The 17,047-nt window shown below is 41.2% G+C and overlaps 1 protein-coding gene across 1 annotated transcript in view; it reads left to right on the top strand.

Moving 5' to 3' along the window:
* LOC117498746 (poly [ADP-ribose] polymerase tankyrase-1) overlaps positions 1-16,822 on the top strand; it is a 30,786-nt gene extending 13,964 nt beyond the window's left edge. The window contains exons 15-28 of the mRNA XM_034150892.1: positions 132-277; positions 913-1,078; positions 1,842-2,061; positions 2,948-3,057; positions 4,048-4,236; positions 5,008-5,248; positions 6,042-6,124; positions 6,650-6,770; positions 7,381-7,478; positions 8,243-8,317; positions 9,854-9,959; positions 10,549-10,735; positions 13,511-13,667; positions 14,881-16,822. Of these exons, the coding sequence (XP_034006783.1) occupies positions 132-277; positions 913-1,078; positions 1,842-2,061; positions 2,948-3,057; positions 4,048-4,236; positions 5,008-5,248; positions 6,042-6,124; positions 6,650-6,770; positions 7,381-7,478; positions 8,243-8,317; positions 9,854-9,959; positions 10,549-10,735; positions 13,511-13,667; positions 14,881-14,967 (1,986 nt within the window). The 3' untranslated portion in view covers positions 14,968-16,822. The remainder of the gene's footprint in view (positions 1-131; positions 278-912; positions 1,079-1,841; positions 2,062-2,947; positions 3,058-4,047; positions 4,237-5,007; positions 5,249-6,041; positions 6,125-6,649; positions 6,771-7,380; positions 7,479-8,242; positions 8,318-9,853; positions 9,960-10,548; positions 10,736-13,510; positions 13,668-14,880) is intronic.
* The last annotated feature ends 225 nt before the right edge of the window (positions 16,823-17,047 follow it).

The following is a 17,047-nucleotide window of genomic DNA, read 5'->3' as shown; positions in this document are numbered from 1 at the left end:
AATAATTCTAGTACAGTAGCGCTGTTGAAGAATTATTAGCACTAAGAAGTCTTGTTTTTATTGTCTTATAAACCTGTTATTAAACCTCTCATTTGAGTTGCTAATAATGATATTGTTTGTGTGTTTGGCAGCAACTGTGCACGCCCCAGAACGTGAACTGTCGGGATCTGGAGGGCCGTCACTCGACTCCTCTGCACTTCGCAGCCGGGTACAACAGAGTGGCTGTCGTCGAGTATCTGTTGCACCACGGAGCCGACGTCCACGCCAAAGACAAGGGGTGAGCGCTTTCAGAGATTATTTAGACACCAATACACACAGTTTTGGCTGGGTAACTGTTGGGAAAATAGTGAATGTACTCTTCCAATATGAGAGTACACATGATAACAAAGGTATCCCAACTGTAGCTGTGTGCATGACAGGATGTATGATTACCTAGAAGAGCATCAGGACTGTTTGAGGCATATGATAGCTATGTGATTAACATGATGATTCAGCCTCTATGGAGATAGACATATGACAAGCATGCTCATTTCTGACGTGGAGCTAATCTGAAGTAAACATTGAATACTGCTTTCTATTCCTCCATCTTGTGACTGTGTAACTCCCTCTCTTGGATATCAGCATGTGAAGGACACTGTTCAGGAACTAGTTGATGCTCTGTATGTGATGACTACTTCCATTCTGGAGAGGATCACAAATACATGGATTCTGAGATTGAAGAATTTTGAGAAAAAGACTGAATTTGGAGATTTTGAGAAAAAGTCAGAATGTTGAGATTTTCAGAAAAAAGCCAACATGTTGAGAAGAAACTCAGTATTGAAGCTCAAGCCGCTGACGAGTGATATTGTTCTAACAGTAACACGCCTTGCTTCTTGTGTGAAGATGTTCACTGTGTGTTTCCTCCTCCTGCAGCGGTCTGGTTCCTCTCCACAACGCCTGCTCCTACGGACACTATGAAGTGGCCGAGCTGCTGGTCAGACACGGAGCCTCGGTGAACGTGGCCGACCTCTGGAAGTTCACCCCGCTCCACGAGGCTGCAGCCAAGGGCAAATATGAGATCTGCAAACTGCTGCTCAAAGTGAGGATCCTTTTTATCGCCCCACTATGTTGTGATGATGATCATGGAAATGGTTCACTTTGACCTGTGAAGGCACTTAAATCTCCAAAAAGCATTATTAAGAGACAAGATGTCCATTTGTTTGTTTCTTTCCCTTCCTTTGTGGCTCACTCTTTGGTTGACTGATGAATAGAAACTAATTGGTTAAGAAAAAATATAAATGTCAAGATGTTATTTGTAAAGTAAACATTTCTGACATTTTCTGGATCAAAATAGCAGTTTTTACCAGAAAGCGGCCATATTTGTTCTCCTGCTGAACTGATTTGATGAATTTTGAGTCGATTGTTTAAGTTTTAGGGGACTCAAAACTGCCATGTTCAATCCAAAAAATATCAGAAATGGATTCAACATCCCCAATAACCCCAAAAACCAAACCAAAATGTGCCAATTCATTTTTAAGCTATTGTCTGCATATGCTTATTAATGCAACTTATGCCAAATGTGCAAGTTAGCATCCTTAAGTTTCTATGTGCTGGTGACCCCTACTATACATTTCTATCATAAAACTTCTGTGTACTCAACATTTCCAGGATCACAGTCCTAGCAAGTAGACTACTCTACTAAACATTTATATAAAATCTATAATCCTTTCCTTTCGTTAAGCAGTATTCACATTGTTACTCTACCTATTTTTCTATAAAGTGAAGATTTGTTTACCAACCTTTGATACGTGCTCTGATAGAATAACTGTATGCTGTTCAATAATCCTGTCCTTTCCCCACAGCACGGAGCCGACCCGTCCAAGAAGAACCGTGATGGCAACATGCCTCTGGACATGGTGAAGGACGGAGACACGGACATCCAGGACCTCCTGAGGGGAGACGCCGCTCTGCTGGACGCCGCCAAGAAGGGCTGCCTGGCAAGGGTCCAGAAACTCTGCTCCCCCGAAAACATCAACTGCAGAGACACACAGGGACGCAACTCCACCCCGCTGCACCTCGCAGGTACTGAGCGCCTTTTCCTGTCTTTTACCTTACTAGCAGAGGGCAAAAGTACACGCATCCTTCACTCAAGTAGAAGTACAGATACTCGTGTTTAAAAATACTCTGGTAAAAGTAGAAGTACTGACTAAACTTCTTTACTCAAGTAAAAGTAAAGAGGGCTTTGAAATGTACTTCAGTAAAAAGTACCCATAACTAGCAGCTGTTTTAAAGAGTACCTGACCTCCCTTTATATTAATAGAACAATAATATCATTGTTAGCTAATGAATGTTTCCATGCTGAACAACGGCAACATGACAACGTTCTCATTGGTCCCTCTTCTTTAGAGAAGACCAGGAAATGATGGATACACGGATCGTGTTCAAATCAATAGGCACGCAATGAATCTAAATAATAATGATCACGCCACCAAACACACATTCAAACTAAAGGAACCAGCCTGTTTGGAAAATGTAAGAAGTAGAAAGTACAGGTATTTGGGTTCAACATGTAAGAAGTAGAAAGTACAGGTATTTGTGTTCAAAATGTAAGAAGTAGAAAGTACAGGTATTTGGGTTCAAAATGTAAGAAGTAGAAAGTACAGGTATTTGGGTTCAAAATGTAAGAAGTAGAAAGTTCAGGTATTTGTGTTCAACATGTAAGAAGTAGAAAGTACAGGTATTTGTGTTCAAAATGTAAGAAGTAGAAAGTACAGGTATTAAAGTTACAACCGGCCCTTTGAGTGCAACCATAATGCTGATTTGGCCCGTGATGAAATTGAGCTTGAACACCCCTGTGCTACACTAATCTCTGCAAGACACTGATTGAAACCAAGTGTTCTGAAAGTAGGGTTTAAAATGCACTGCCTGTAATATTTAAATGTTGCTGATTCCTGTTGCTTCTCCTCAGCCGGCTACAACAACCTGGAGGTGGCGGAGTATCTCCTGGAGCACGGAGCGGATGTGAACGCCCAGGACAAAGGAGGCCTTATCCCTCTGCATAATGCTGCTTCTTATGGGGTCAGTGTCAACAACATACATCACTTAAAGGCCACCTATTATGCAAAATCCACTTGTTCATGTCTCTTCTACATCAACATGTGTCCCCTCTTCTTCATGTCTCTTCTACATCAACATGTGTCCCCTCTTCTTCATGTCTCTTCTACATCAACATGTGTCCCCTCTTCTTCATGTCTCTTCTACATCAACATGTGTCCCCTCTTCTTCATGTCTCTTCTACATCAACATGTGTCCCCTCTTCTTCATGTCTCTTCTACATCAACATGTGTCCCCTCTTCTCCATGTCTCTTCTACATCAACATGTGTCCCCTCTTCTTCATGTCTCTTCTACATCAACATGTGTCCCCTCTTCTTCATGTCTCTTCTACATCAACATGTGTCCCCTCTTCTTCATGTGTCTTCTACATCAACATGTGTCCCCTCTGTGGAAAGAGACTCTGAAAGTTTCAGGAACAAAGATTCTCTCTCTTTTTGTCCTGATCCATTTATATAAAAACCTGTCTGAAAATGAGCTGATCAGATTTTGGCCACTTTTTGATGTCATAACGATGTTTTGGCTTGTGTAACCATTAGCCAATCAGCAACCAAGGTAACCCCCCTCCCACCTTATCACCTGAATCTCCTCCTAGAGCACCATTGTGTTCTTTTTAACCAAATCTCTCTCAGAGGGGCGTGGGGAGGGGCTCCTTATTTTCATCTAAAGTAACAGACAGAGAATCAGCACTTTGGAAACAGGGCTGAAACAGAGGGGATTATGGGATGCTGCAATGATCTGTTTGGTGTTTCAGCCAATCAGAGACATGTTTTGTATATATCTGAGACCTGTAATATATTGATGAAAATCAGTATAATAGAGGACCTTTAAATCAAATACAGCTTCTGTGGGGTTTGATTTAATCACTGGAAAAGCTTAAAGAGGACATATTCTGCTCATAATTCTGTGTTATTTAAGGTCACTTAAGTCTTGTCTTCTGCCTCTCTTCCTCACAGCATGTGGACATTGCCGCCCTCCTCATCAAGTACAACACGTGTGTGAACGCTACAGATAAATGGGCTTTCACGCCGCTCCACGAGGCGGCGCAGAAGGGCCGAACGCAGCTCTGCGCGCTGCTGCTGGCTCACGGAGCCGACCCCACCATGAAGAACCAGGAGGGCCAGACCGCACTGGACTTGGCCACGGTAACATTTACTGAGAAAATAGATTTGAAAACGCATCATAAAATCCATAACGGTATCAGAATCATGATGCATGAATTGTTACCCACTCAAAACGTTGCTAATAAGTGTCTAAATGAGACGACTAAACGTCATCACGCCCAACATTAGCTGCCTTTAGCTTAGCGGTGGTGAAGTCATGTGACCGTGCTGTAGTTCCTTTATAGCCCAACATTAGCCGCCTTTAGCTTAGCGGTGGTGACGTGAAGTCATGTGACCGTGCTGTAGTTCCTTTATAGCCCAACATTAGCCACCTTTAGCTTAGCGGTGGTGACAAAACTTCACATTGGCTTTTGAACCACTTACATGTCAGCCTACAAAAATATGCTAGCCCTTCACCACCTGGCTAAAGTTAAACTTAGTTGATGTATCCTCCCCGAATCTTCTCCTAAAAATAGAGCGGCTCTTTCTTGGTTGATTCTACAACCTTCCACCAAGTTTCATGAAATCTCCACCAATTGTTTCTCCTGACACATTGATCCGAATAAGTAAAAAGTAAGTGCTTGAGAAAGCATTAAAACATCATACGAATGAAGAAGTGCTAAAAACACAATACACAATAAAAACAGAATAAAATAGAATGAAAGCATACGAGTTACCCGAACGCCTGCCCAAACAGGAATGTCTTTAGATGGCATTTAAAATAGTCTATAACCTACTTTGCAGAGGAGATGGTGACAGATAATGTGCATACATAAATGAAGGCTCTTAATAACTCCTTTCCCTTCTCTCCAGGCTGATGATATCCGGGCCCTGCTGATGGACGCCATGCCTCCGGACGCTCTGCCCAGCTGCTTCAAGCCTCAGGCCACCGTGGTCTCTGCCTCCGTCATCTCCCCCGCCTCCACTCCTTCCTGCCTGTCGGCCGCCAGCAGCATCGATAACCTCTCCGGTCCTCTCGCTGAACTGGCCTCCGCCTCCGGGTCCTCCGGGGTGGCCGACGGAGCCTCGGGCACCGACCGCAAGGAAGGGGACAGTAAGTGTACTTATTCATCTGTTTATATAGAAAAATGTGGGTATGGTGCATTTATTGGCGACATTTTAAGAGGAAAATGTACATGAACCCTCTCTTTTTCTCTACTAACGTGTATCAGAAATCAGAATCAGGTTTATTACCAGGTAGGTTGACACGTACGAGGAATTTGACTTGATGTCAGGGTGTATACATAAAAGTTAAAAAAAACACTTTAACACTACTAGTATTGCGTCACATTGAATATAGATCTGTTTATATAAAGAAATCTGGGTTTGGTGCATTCATTTGGTGACATTTGAAGAGGAAAATGTACAAGAACCTTAAAATCAGCTGCTGTCGAAGGAAAATGATGAGTAGGCCAAATATGCAAAGAAACACAAAATCGATACAAAGTCTTTTAAGATATTTTATTTGATTGCTTGCAAGCATGACGACTCCTTCCGAGTGCTCTGTGTGTGACAGACTCTCTTATAGGGACACATCAAAGATCATTTACATGACAACACAACAACATTTGGGCCCAGTTGGATCACAATAAGCAAAACTCACACCCTATAAAGAATAGTTGGGTGTCGCAGCTACCCCCATAGAGCAAATGTCTTCCTTCGCCCTGTCCTTACTGTAGTGTCATGAAACCCTTCGTGAACACATCTGTTATCAAACATCCTTTTCTCATCCACACCCAACATTAATTTGCTATCCATTCCCATTTCATTAGGATTACACTGTATTAAGCTTTAATACCATAATTGCCATAACATTTTTACTCTACTAACGCTCTGTTTTTCCACAGTTGCCATGCTGGACATGAACATAAGTCAATTCATGAAGAGCCTGGGCCTGGAGCACCTGAGGGACATCTTTGAGAGGGAGCAGGTCAGACATCTTTAAAATACTTATCAAACTGTGTGTTCATGCCCTTTTTAATCATAATGTGAGGAGCTCATTAACGCTGCAAATTAGATATGCTGTAGGCTCACTTATTGGCCATCTAGTGAGCCATGAAATACCTACGGACAATCTCACAGGCTTATCACTAAGTTGGGCTAAAACGCTGATGCTTTGCACAAGTGTTAACATTATATAGAATTAATAGAATTCTAGACATATTAGACGTTTTTATCCACCAAGTGATATTGTTTGAGTGTAGTTTAGAGCTGTGAAATTAATCAAAATGGCATCAAAATCTCAATATGGACTAATGCTATATTCAAACTGCATCCAAGCACTATAGTTGGTAAAGACTAAACATGTGAAAATATTGAAATGTAGTATCGTGGCGCTTCAGAGAAGTCCGGTCCACAAACTGTATTCTACAGACTTAGTAAAAACACACCCTGCACAAGACTGAGCAGATTTCTCTGATTTGTGTGAACTACAAATATGTTTCTCTTCTCTCAGATCTCTATGGATGTGCTGGCTGACATGGGTCACGAGGAGCTGAAGGAAATAGGAATCAATGCCTATGGACACCGACACAAACTCATCAAGGGAGTAGAGAGGCTGCTGGGCGGCCAGCAAGGTGATGAGGCATTAGACTTCTTTAAGGTCACCTATTATACAAAATCCACTTGTTCATGTCTTTCATAACCATGTATCCCCTCTGTGGAAAGAGACTCTGAAAGTTTCAGGAACAAAGATTCTCTCTCTTTTTGTCCCGATCCATTTATATAAAAACGAGCTGATCAGATTTTGGCCACTTTATGATGTCATAACCAGGGGTGCGCATAACTTTCTTAGTGAGTTACTCAAATGAGTACCAGGAGACAATGTTTGGTACGCAAGGTTATGTGTTCAGCCCCTCTGTTTCGCGAACGTCGACAGGGGGGGTGTGGCTGGGGGTGTGGTATTGAACGTCGACGGGAGGGGTGTGGCTGGGGGTGTGGTATTGAACGTCGACGGGAGGGGTGGGGGTGGGCGCTAGTGGAGCATCTAAAGTAACAGACAGAGAATCAGCACTTTGGAAACAGGGCTGAAACAGAGGGGATTATGGGATGCTGCAATGATCTGTTTGGTGTTTCAGCCAATCAGAGACAGGCTCTGTATATATCTGAGACCTAGAATATATTGATGAAGAACAATATAATAGGGGACCTTTAACAGCTGATTTAACTGATCTGTTGTTTTCTCAGGTGGAAACCCCTACCTGTCGTTCCACTGTGCGAATCAGGGCACGATCCTGATCGACCTCGCTACCGACGACAAGGAGTACCAGTCTGTGGAGGAGGAGGTGAGTCTGCTTCACTTTCTGTGTAGCTTCAAGATTCAGGGCTTTATCATCATGTGCACAGTAGCTACAGTGTAGATATGGCAAACTGAAGTCACAGGCTCCTCCAACAGAGCAACATGAATATATATAGGACATATAACAAATGGAACTGATAAAACGGTGCAAGAGAATGTTTTGAGATGTGCAAGTAAATACAAATAGAATAGAAATATTGCAAGAAGACTCTATATACACGTAAATGGAATATGATATATAGATAGATAGTTTGCTGTTTCCTTTTATGTTAACTAAATTAGTTGGCAGAGACTGAACACCATGATGTCACCAGCACTGCCTCTACTACTGCACTGTTTCACCTCCAAAATGCACCTCCACTGCGATGCATGTTAGGCTACAAAGTTTTCCATTGGCAGGTGGTTTTGATAGTATGGCTTAGACATGGTAAAAAGAAGCTTCTGCGTAATTCCTGCCGTCTGAATTTGGTTTCTAATTGACCAAAAATGTATGATTTGACACAAAGATCCTTCATTTGTGATTTTATGGTAGAAAACGGACATTTCCAAGCCATCATTGGTGGCCATCTTGGATTTTTTCGTGGCTAACAGGCTTTTTTCAATAATCCCAAACGAGTTTATATGCCAATTATAGTACTAGTACCCACTTTTGAAAGATTTCCCTGGTATTTTCTATTATCTGCAGCTCTACTGTTCTCACTGTGCTGTGAGACAGGAAAGTAAAAGTGTGCTTTTTGTTCTGTCCCTCAGTTGCAGAGCACCATCAGAGAGCACAGAGACGGAGGAAACGCCGGCGGTGTGTTCAGCAAATACAACATCATCAAGGTCTGAATATCTCTGAACCCTCAACTCAAAACATGTTTCAATTCAAAGGTTTTAATGTCATGTGCACATAAGCAACAGTGTAGAAATTGCAATGAAAACCTCATGACCACCAGAGCCCAATAATGCAACAAAGTTATTATGAAACGCAAACACAGAACAGAGCGGCTTTTATTGAGTATATTTGTTTTGGAGAAAGTATCAGACATGACTCCCAAAGAGAGATGCAATGATAAGTCCACTTATTGTTCAGTGGATCCTCGGAAAATGAATCACTATTTTAATAATCAGTTAATGTTTCAAGTCATTTTAATCTAAATCTAAATAAAAAAAGGCAGAAAATGCACTTTTCAGACAGATTTATGAAATCTACTTTTTACTCCAATTTGATGAAACTAGATGGCCCTCAACACAGAAATATATACATTTAAAACTCAAAAGGAATGTTTCTTTAAGAGTCTATTAGTAGTTGTTCTTGGTTGTAAGGGTCTCACTAGCACTGAGCTCGCTATCCATCCAGTTAAACCGTTTGAAAGAAAACTCCAGCACAGTTGTCAGTTGAAGTCTCTTTACTTGGTGAAACTGTAAAGACAATACAGACATAACAGTTTATTATTGACTGCCCGACTGACGAGCTAAATAGACAGAATACTTCACACAATGAACTACGGTGCACAAACTGAGAAGCTAATCAGCCTAGCCGCTAGTAGCTTAGCCGCAAAGAATACTCACTGCATTCCTACAAACATAAACATTTTACATACAACATATTCCCATGAAGCCACAGGCTGTCGGACAATAACACTCACAGACGATGCGTGAACCAGCGGGAAATACGAAGCACAGCCCATGGAGAGCAGACGTCCGTTCATGAAACAACCCAAGCTACACGTGGAGCACACCCGGGAATGAACAAGTTCGGTCTCCTAGCAACAGGAATCGAATAAACCACGAGAAAGCAGCAGTGTCAAACAACCACCACAAGGTGGTGCCAAAACACAGCCAAGAAAACACATACACGACAGATATACACCAAAAACACACATCAAGGACAGAACATTGGTGTTAATAAAAGTTTTAGTTACGTTTTTTTAGTGTTTTTTTTTTCATGGTGACTGTCTTCTCTCCATGGAAGTTTTAAGTACATATTTGGTAATAACCAGATTTAAAAAAGTGGTTTTGCATGATACTTTGCAAAGAAATTCAGTTTTGGACGTGTGTATTTCCATCACGAGGATGCTCGCAATAAGATTGGTGGATTATATTTACTACATTTTTATTTTGGTGCACTTTTGGACTACAATCCTTTTGAGTAATTTTTTTATACAAAAGTGTCATAAAATGCAGTTTTCAGCCTTTCAAAGTTGGAGATATTTTGTTTTTCTCTGTTTTATATAATAATGAAATGACTATCTTTGAGTTTTGGACTTACGAAACAAGACATCTACACCTTTTACTCCGAGGAACTGGGATAAACGGTTGTTAGTCGCAGCCTTCCTCTCAACATTACGTTTGATACGTGTTATATTTCCTCCACAGATCCAGAAGGTGGTGAATAAGAAGCTGAGGGAGCGCTACACACACCGCCAGAAGGAGATCGCAGACGAGAACCACAACCACCACAACGAGAGGATGCTGTTCCACGGTAAACACACACTGAGTTCAAGAACTACTACTATTACCTTCATTTTGTTGTATTAGACAGTGAGGCAAGAAGGACACACAAATACAAGAATCTTAATTAACCAAGAAAACGTTCTAACCAGTTCAATCAACACAACAATACTCTGATCAATAAAACAGCCACCAAATAAAGTGTTATGTTAACAAACTGATGTCCACATAAGAGAAAGAAGGGCACATAAACAGTGTCATGGTCAAACCAAATAACACACAAGGGGTAACAAAGATGGACGTAATAAGCCCAAATCCCCAATATCAATAAAGTACTTCTTATCTATCTATCTATCTATCTATCTATCTATCTATCTATCTATCTATCTATCTATCTATCTATCTATCTATCTATCTATCTATCTATCTAAATTAGTATATTGCAAGATGACAACAGGAATGTTTATCGGGGCACTTTACAGAGCTCAGTTGTTTCAAAGTGAATTAACAGTTTGCCTTGTACATGAACTGTGTGCTGTGTGGGTAGAAACTAATGGAGGTGCGTTTGCTTTGCATTAACTACGGTTTGTAATCTCCGTCTGCCTCTGTGTTTCCTCCAGGTTCCCCCTTCATCAACGCCATCATCCACAAAGGCTTCGACGAGCGGCACGCGTACATCGGAGGGATGTTCGGAGCGGGGATCTACTTTGCGGAGAATTCCTCAAAGAGCAATCAGTACGTGTACGGCATCGGAGGAGGAACCGGCTGCCCGACCCACAAAGACCGGTCCTGCTACCTGTGCCACAGGTAAGGATCACATGACTGGGATTTCCTGATCAGAAATCTGTTTGTTGTGTTTCGACAATGCTTAAACAGTGTTTGTCATTTAGACCACCGTCTCATTTGTACTCATATATTTTGCTTTCCATCTCTGGTCTGTACTGATTGTACGTACAAAGAACACAAACAAACAATAACGACTAAACATAACTAAACTAACATAAGTGGGATTTTATCAGCTATTTTTATTTTTTTAGACTTAGTTTTTTTAGTTTTAATCAACCTAAATCCTGTCTTTTTTACTTCATTCTTGGCATTTCAGTCCTATCTTAGTAAAGGATCATGTTTTATTTTTGGTATAAAGATTACATTTATTCCTATAGTAGAGTTTTAGTCAATGAAAACGATGAAGTCGTCAGATAAATCCTAACATAAGTCAATTATTTTGAAGATAATTGTTTTTCTTAGGTATTCAAACCCTTACTCACTAACATCCAATATTTCAACATTTCACATTATTTTTAAGAACAGTTGTCATCACATATAACATTTTAGTTCTACTTCTATCTATCTATTTTACAATCACACTAATAAGTTAGGAAGTCGCTTTGAGTGTCACAGTTTAAACATTTCAGTAATTTTAGTTTTTTTTTTTACTTCATTCTTGGCATTTCAGTCCTATCTTATGGCGCATTTCCACTGCAGGGCCTAGCCCGGCTTAGTACGGTATGGTTAGGCCTTGGTAGGCCAGGCTCACTTTATGCTGCGTTTCCATTACAGTTTAGTAGCTGAGGCAGTAACTAGTAACGCAGTGTAGGCGGGGTAATCGGCTGTTAAACCGTAAAAACTGCCGTGACGTCATCTTCAATGCGAACCACAAAACCAAAACATCAGCCGTTAGCTGTTAGCCCTCAGAGCTCACAGCTCCTCATATCTGTTCAGAAACTAGACAAAAGTTAAACAAGTACAAACCACAGACTGTCTTTTTAATATAATTTTCCTTTTTTTCTTAGGTATTCAAACCCTTACTCACTAACATCCAACATTTTACATGATTTTTAAGAAAGGTTTTCATCACATGTTATATTTTAGTCCTACTTATGAAAAATCTATTTTACAATCGCACAAGTAAGTTAGGAAGTCACTATTACCCCTTTCACACCAACGGTGTTTCAGGGCCGGTTCGGTGCTGGTGCTTGAAAAGCACCGGGTTTTCCTGTTCACACCGCAGCGGAGCAGCGTCATAGCTCCGGAATCCGGTTCGTTTCGAGCACCAAAAAGTTGTCCGTCTAGAAGCAAGAACCGCATACGTCACGCTTACGTCGGAGGGGGGCGAGATTAACCTGAGCTAACACTTAAGGCGAGTACGGCAAATAAAAGTTGTAACAAGCAGTAGTGCTGAGCAAAGTGACTAGAACGCAACCACACACTTGTTAAAAAAAACACACTTTATAAAGTCAGGCAACACTAACCAGGCTTCGTGTGATTCTGTTTATTTGTACCTTACTTTGACCATCCGTTCGCTGTTATTGATCATTGTGGAGAGCAGGCAGACGTTTTGTTTGTTATTATAGCAGCTATCGGATGGAATCAATACATGGGCTGCACAGGTTGTCATGTCCGACTATCACAAGTAGAATCATAATGAAAAATACGTCGGTAAAAAGTGCCTGTAGAAAACTGCTTAGCAAGTAGTCAGTTTAGCTTCGGTTGCTATGCTAACATCACCCATGTTATACCAGAGAAACTTTCATAACAGCGTTGTGATGCCAAACAGCGTCAATTCAGACTGACACCAAACAGCGTCAATTCAGACTGACACACATTCACTTAAGGGGAACTGGGGATATGTATCAGCTGCTTGTGTGACAGTCAGACAGTGAATACTTTAGAGCCGTGTGAGCTAACCCGGAGCTAACGGGAGAATACACTCGTGGAAGAGCAGCCGGCCAGCACTGCAGCGGTCGGTAAATGCCGCTGAAACACATTAATAAACAATGAACCACGGCACTCTGGAGAAAAGTATAAGGTTGGAGAAGTCGTTATTTAATTTAATCTGGCTTCGTATGATTAAAAGCAACGCAGTCCCCGGCCCGTTGTTATTGTGAGGTGAGCTCCGGCGTTGGGGAGAAACTCAGCGACGTAAACTGTGACGTCATGACGCAGCAGCGGCAGCACCAGTCGGGCTCTGAGCGGTGTGAAAAGAGCCGGCGCTAAACCGAAGAACCGGTTCTGAACCAGAAAAGCTCTAGCACGGAGCTTGAACCGGAGTTGCGTTGGTGTGAAAGGGGCATTTGAGTGTCACAGTTTAAACATTTCAGTCATTTTTGTTTTTTAGTCTAAATCCTGTCATTTGGTCTTTTTTGACTTCATTCTTGGCATTTCAGTCCTATCTTAGTAAAGGATAATAATAACATTGTTGGTATGAAGATGATATAGTTTTAGTCAATGAAAGCGTTGTAAGTCATCAGATAAATTCTAATATTAGTCCATTTTTGTACTTGGTGAGTAATGCTGCGTTCACACCGGACGCGATGCGATGTTTGGGGGCGGCATATACAACGTTAGTTTAGCCTGGTCGACCCGATCTTCATTCAGAAAACAAGCATTTTACAAGGTTTTTCTCTGTTGAAGCAACGCACGCTGCCGTGTGGACGTACCGTTAGTCTGGTGGTTTAAACATTTCAGTCATTTTTTTTTATCCAGCAAAATATCACCCAGTTTCACTTTGATGTAAAAATACAGTGTCCTTCTGTCCTTAAATCATATTAAAGGTTGTATGTCTATCCTGTGTCCTCTCAGGCAGATGCTGTTCTGCAGAGTGACTCTGGGGAAGTCCTTCCTGCAGTTCAGTGCCATGAAGATGGCCCACGCCCCCCCCGGACATCACTCTGTCATCGGGAGGCCGAGCGTCAACGGCCTGGCCTACGCTGAGTACGTCATCTACAGAGGAGAGCAGGTAAACACACACACACACACGCGCACACACACTCACACTCACACTCACACTCACACTCACACTCACACACACACCACGGACTGAATACTCTTTATACTGTTACATATGCAAATACACATCCTCGATCATTAACCTTGATCCATGTCTCGGACGTGTTGGTTCCTTGAGTTTGAGTCCAACTGGGTGTGGAAATAGGATTTCTATCATTTTGTAATTGCCATCGTAAATTAACGCTTGGTATATTAAATGCATTAAATATATATATATGACTGTGCTTTGAGGACAGGGTTCAAATGTGTTTGTGATGCCTTACATCAGGGATGGGCAACTTTGATGGTGGTGGGGGCCACATAATTGATGTACTGGCCACCAGGGGGCCGCAGATTCACTTGGAACACACACACACACATTCCATGTGTTGTATGTAATTATTAACAAATATACTAAGTCTGACATCTTCATTGACATTTTACAATCTTTCAGGGAACATCCTCTAATAAGCTCACTAAACAAATATCAGTTCACAGACATTTTATTTAATGTTTACAAGTGGCATGTTTGTATTGAACAGGTTATTTAACAGTGGAATACAACTATTTTAAACTATTGGAAAGCACGGAAAATGTGTGTGCATTGAGATGAACCATTAAGATGACATAACATGAAGTCATGAACACTAACCCAGACATTAGTTGTCTAACTTGAACCTAAGACACTTATAATATATAATAAGGGGAATGTCAACACAGGCACCTGTCAACTCTCTGCTGTTCCTCAGCGCCGCCCCCCCTCCCTCCCGCTGAAATTATGAATGAAAAGCGTATAGTAATCATAGATAACACGGGTCCGTGACAGTTTGTTTTCATCTGATTTCAAATAAACAAAGTCTTGGTTTTTAGAATATTAAACTTGTTTAACCAAATTCAAATGATAAATACAACCTTTAAGCTTGTAAAGGCATAATTACAAGCGGTAACTTAACGTCACAGCAGGCATAACAGCAGCCGGTGTTTCTACAATACACACAAACGCGTCACAGATTACATGTTTGAATCCCTATATCCAGCCACAAAGCACCCTTTCTGTTACATGTTCTGTTCTCAATTTGACTTATGAGATACTTCAAGGTCCTTTTACTCTTTTGTGAACTATATTTTCCTCAACCTTTGTGTGAAATCTCTTCTCACATCTTGCTGTATTTCTTTTCCTGCAGGCCTACCCGGAGTACCTCATCACCTACCAGATCCTTAAACCGGAGATCACAGCTCAGTCTGCTGCCGCCGCGGAGCAGAAGTCGTAGTCTCACACACACACACACACACACACACACACACACACACACACACACACACACACACACACACACACACACACACACACACACAAAAAGGACTATTTCTCCTTTGTGTTGCAAATGCCTAAACACCTTTCATCCACCCAACACATTTCCAGTCTCCAGTGCAGTAGGTCCCGTGGTGCCCAGTGCTTCATGAGCAGATGTGCTGTATAATACTCGTGGTTATGAAGACACTCTTATTTTATTTTTTGCATCGGCTGCATGTTAATACAGACGCATGTGAAGAGTCTCCCCCCCCCCCTGCTTGTAGAGACTATGAAGTATCAGCATTAACAGTCTGTTGTCTCATGCCTTGTGACTTGTGCAAAACCCCTAACACACACACACACTCACACACACACACACACGTCAGTCAGATTTTTTTCCTTGCATCACAGCAGCACAACAACAAGACACATATTTAAAGAGGCCCTATTATGCTTTTTTGGGGGTTTACCCTTGAATGTAGTCTGTTCTATAGGTTTCTGTGCATGTCAATGGTCTGCAGAGGCTAAAATCCCTCTGTTCCCTCAATTGGACTCCTTTGTTTACTCCAACACAGTGTACGTGATAGGCTAAGGGGGCGGGACATCTCCAAGAACCAATCACAACAGAGCCGACCAGCTCACCTATCAGAGCAGACTGGGCTCTGGTTTCCGACAGAGGGTGAAAAGAGGGAAAAAGTATGTAAACATGTAGGGGCACAACATACACATCTGAGAGCATAATTATTTTAAGACAAGAAACAAACATTTGATATAATATTCAATCACAATTTGGGATTTTACCCCGTATTTAATTTCAGGATTGTTTGTGCACATAAAGAGGGCCTTATTTAACAATTCTTTTTTTAAAGGTAATAATTCATATTTACTCTTCAGCACATGATTTGGCTCGATGACAATGTCGATATATTATTATTATAGTAGGTGGATTCATAGACTGTTTGACTTGTGGAGAAACCCTTGGACCATGTAGTGTTCATAATCACAAACACATTTGAGTGTACTCGCCTAAAAATGACCTTTTTTGCAGATGTATTTAATGTGGTCTTTCCAGGACACACACACACACACACACACACACACACACACACAGCCTGTAACCTATGGACTACTACTGCCCCACCTCATCGTGTACAAAATGGCCTCTGGTTACCGTGATTTATTTTTATTTTTTAAAGCTAATTTAGAGAACACTACCAAACAGTGTGTCGTTGCTGTGCTGTAATGTAAGGCTGACTTTCCCACATTTCACCCCCCCCCCCCTTCTGCCCGACAACACTACGGACGCTGAAATGAAATGTTTTTTTTAGTGTTTTTGTTTAGAGAGAAAAGGGCTCTCTGTCAAATCACACACATGTTATGGTCACTATTACAATATTAAGACTGTGGAAATGCAATGTAAGGCATCATGATGACACAATCGTAAATGAAAGCGTGGTATATTAAATGCATTAAATATATATATATATGACTGTGCTTTGAAGAGAGGGTTCAAATGTGTGTTTGTGATGCCTTACATGTTTAACTCCCTGTATCCAGCCACAAAGCACCCGTTCTGTTACTCTCCCACGCGTAAGGATTTGCACTTTTACATAGAAGCCTATTTAAGTTATTTTGAATTTAAAAATCGCAAATTTTTCGGGAATATTTGTATAGGTTGTGTAAATGGTTGTGTATAACTGTTGCTGTTTAACAGTTTCTTTTGAGTTCAACTGTAAATGACATCTGAATTTCCTCCTCTTCCTCTTCCTCTTCCTCATGCCTTGATTCTCCCAACTTTTTTTTTGTTTTTTAATAAATGTCGCATTAACAGCTCCTCGTGGTTCCATGTTTTATTTTGAAATGGTGTCAACAATTATGCCTGTGTGACTTTTCCTGTAGAATGTTCTTTTTGTAGTTTCTGTATAAACTGTAAACATGAAGTAATCCCGCTGAAAATATTAAAGCCTAAAGGTGTTTTCGCCTGCAGAAAAAAAACAAGGTCTTTGGGAATCCTTACTGAGCCAACAGCATAGGTGGAAATGCTTGAAAATGCTTGA

This window comes from Trematomus bernacchii, unplaced genomic scaffold (assembly GCF_902827165.1).
Source record: "Trematomus bernacchii unplaced genomic scaffold, fTreBer1.1, whole genome shotgun sequence".
Taxonomy (NCBI): Eukaryota; Metazoa; Chordata; class Actinopteri; order Perciformes; family Nototheniidae; genus Trematomus; species Trematomus bernacchii.
The sequence above is the reverse complement of the archived record's forward strand: the minus strand, read 5'-3'. Positions and strand labels throughout refer to the sequence as shown.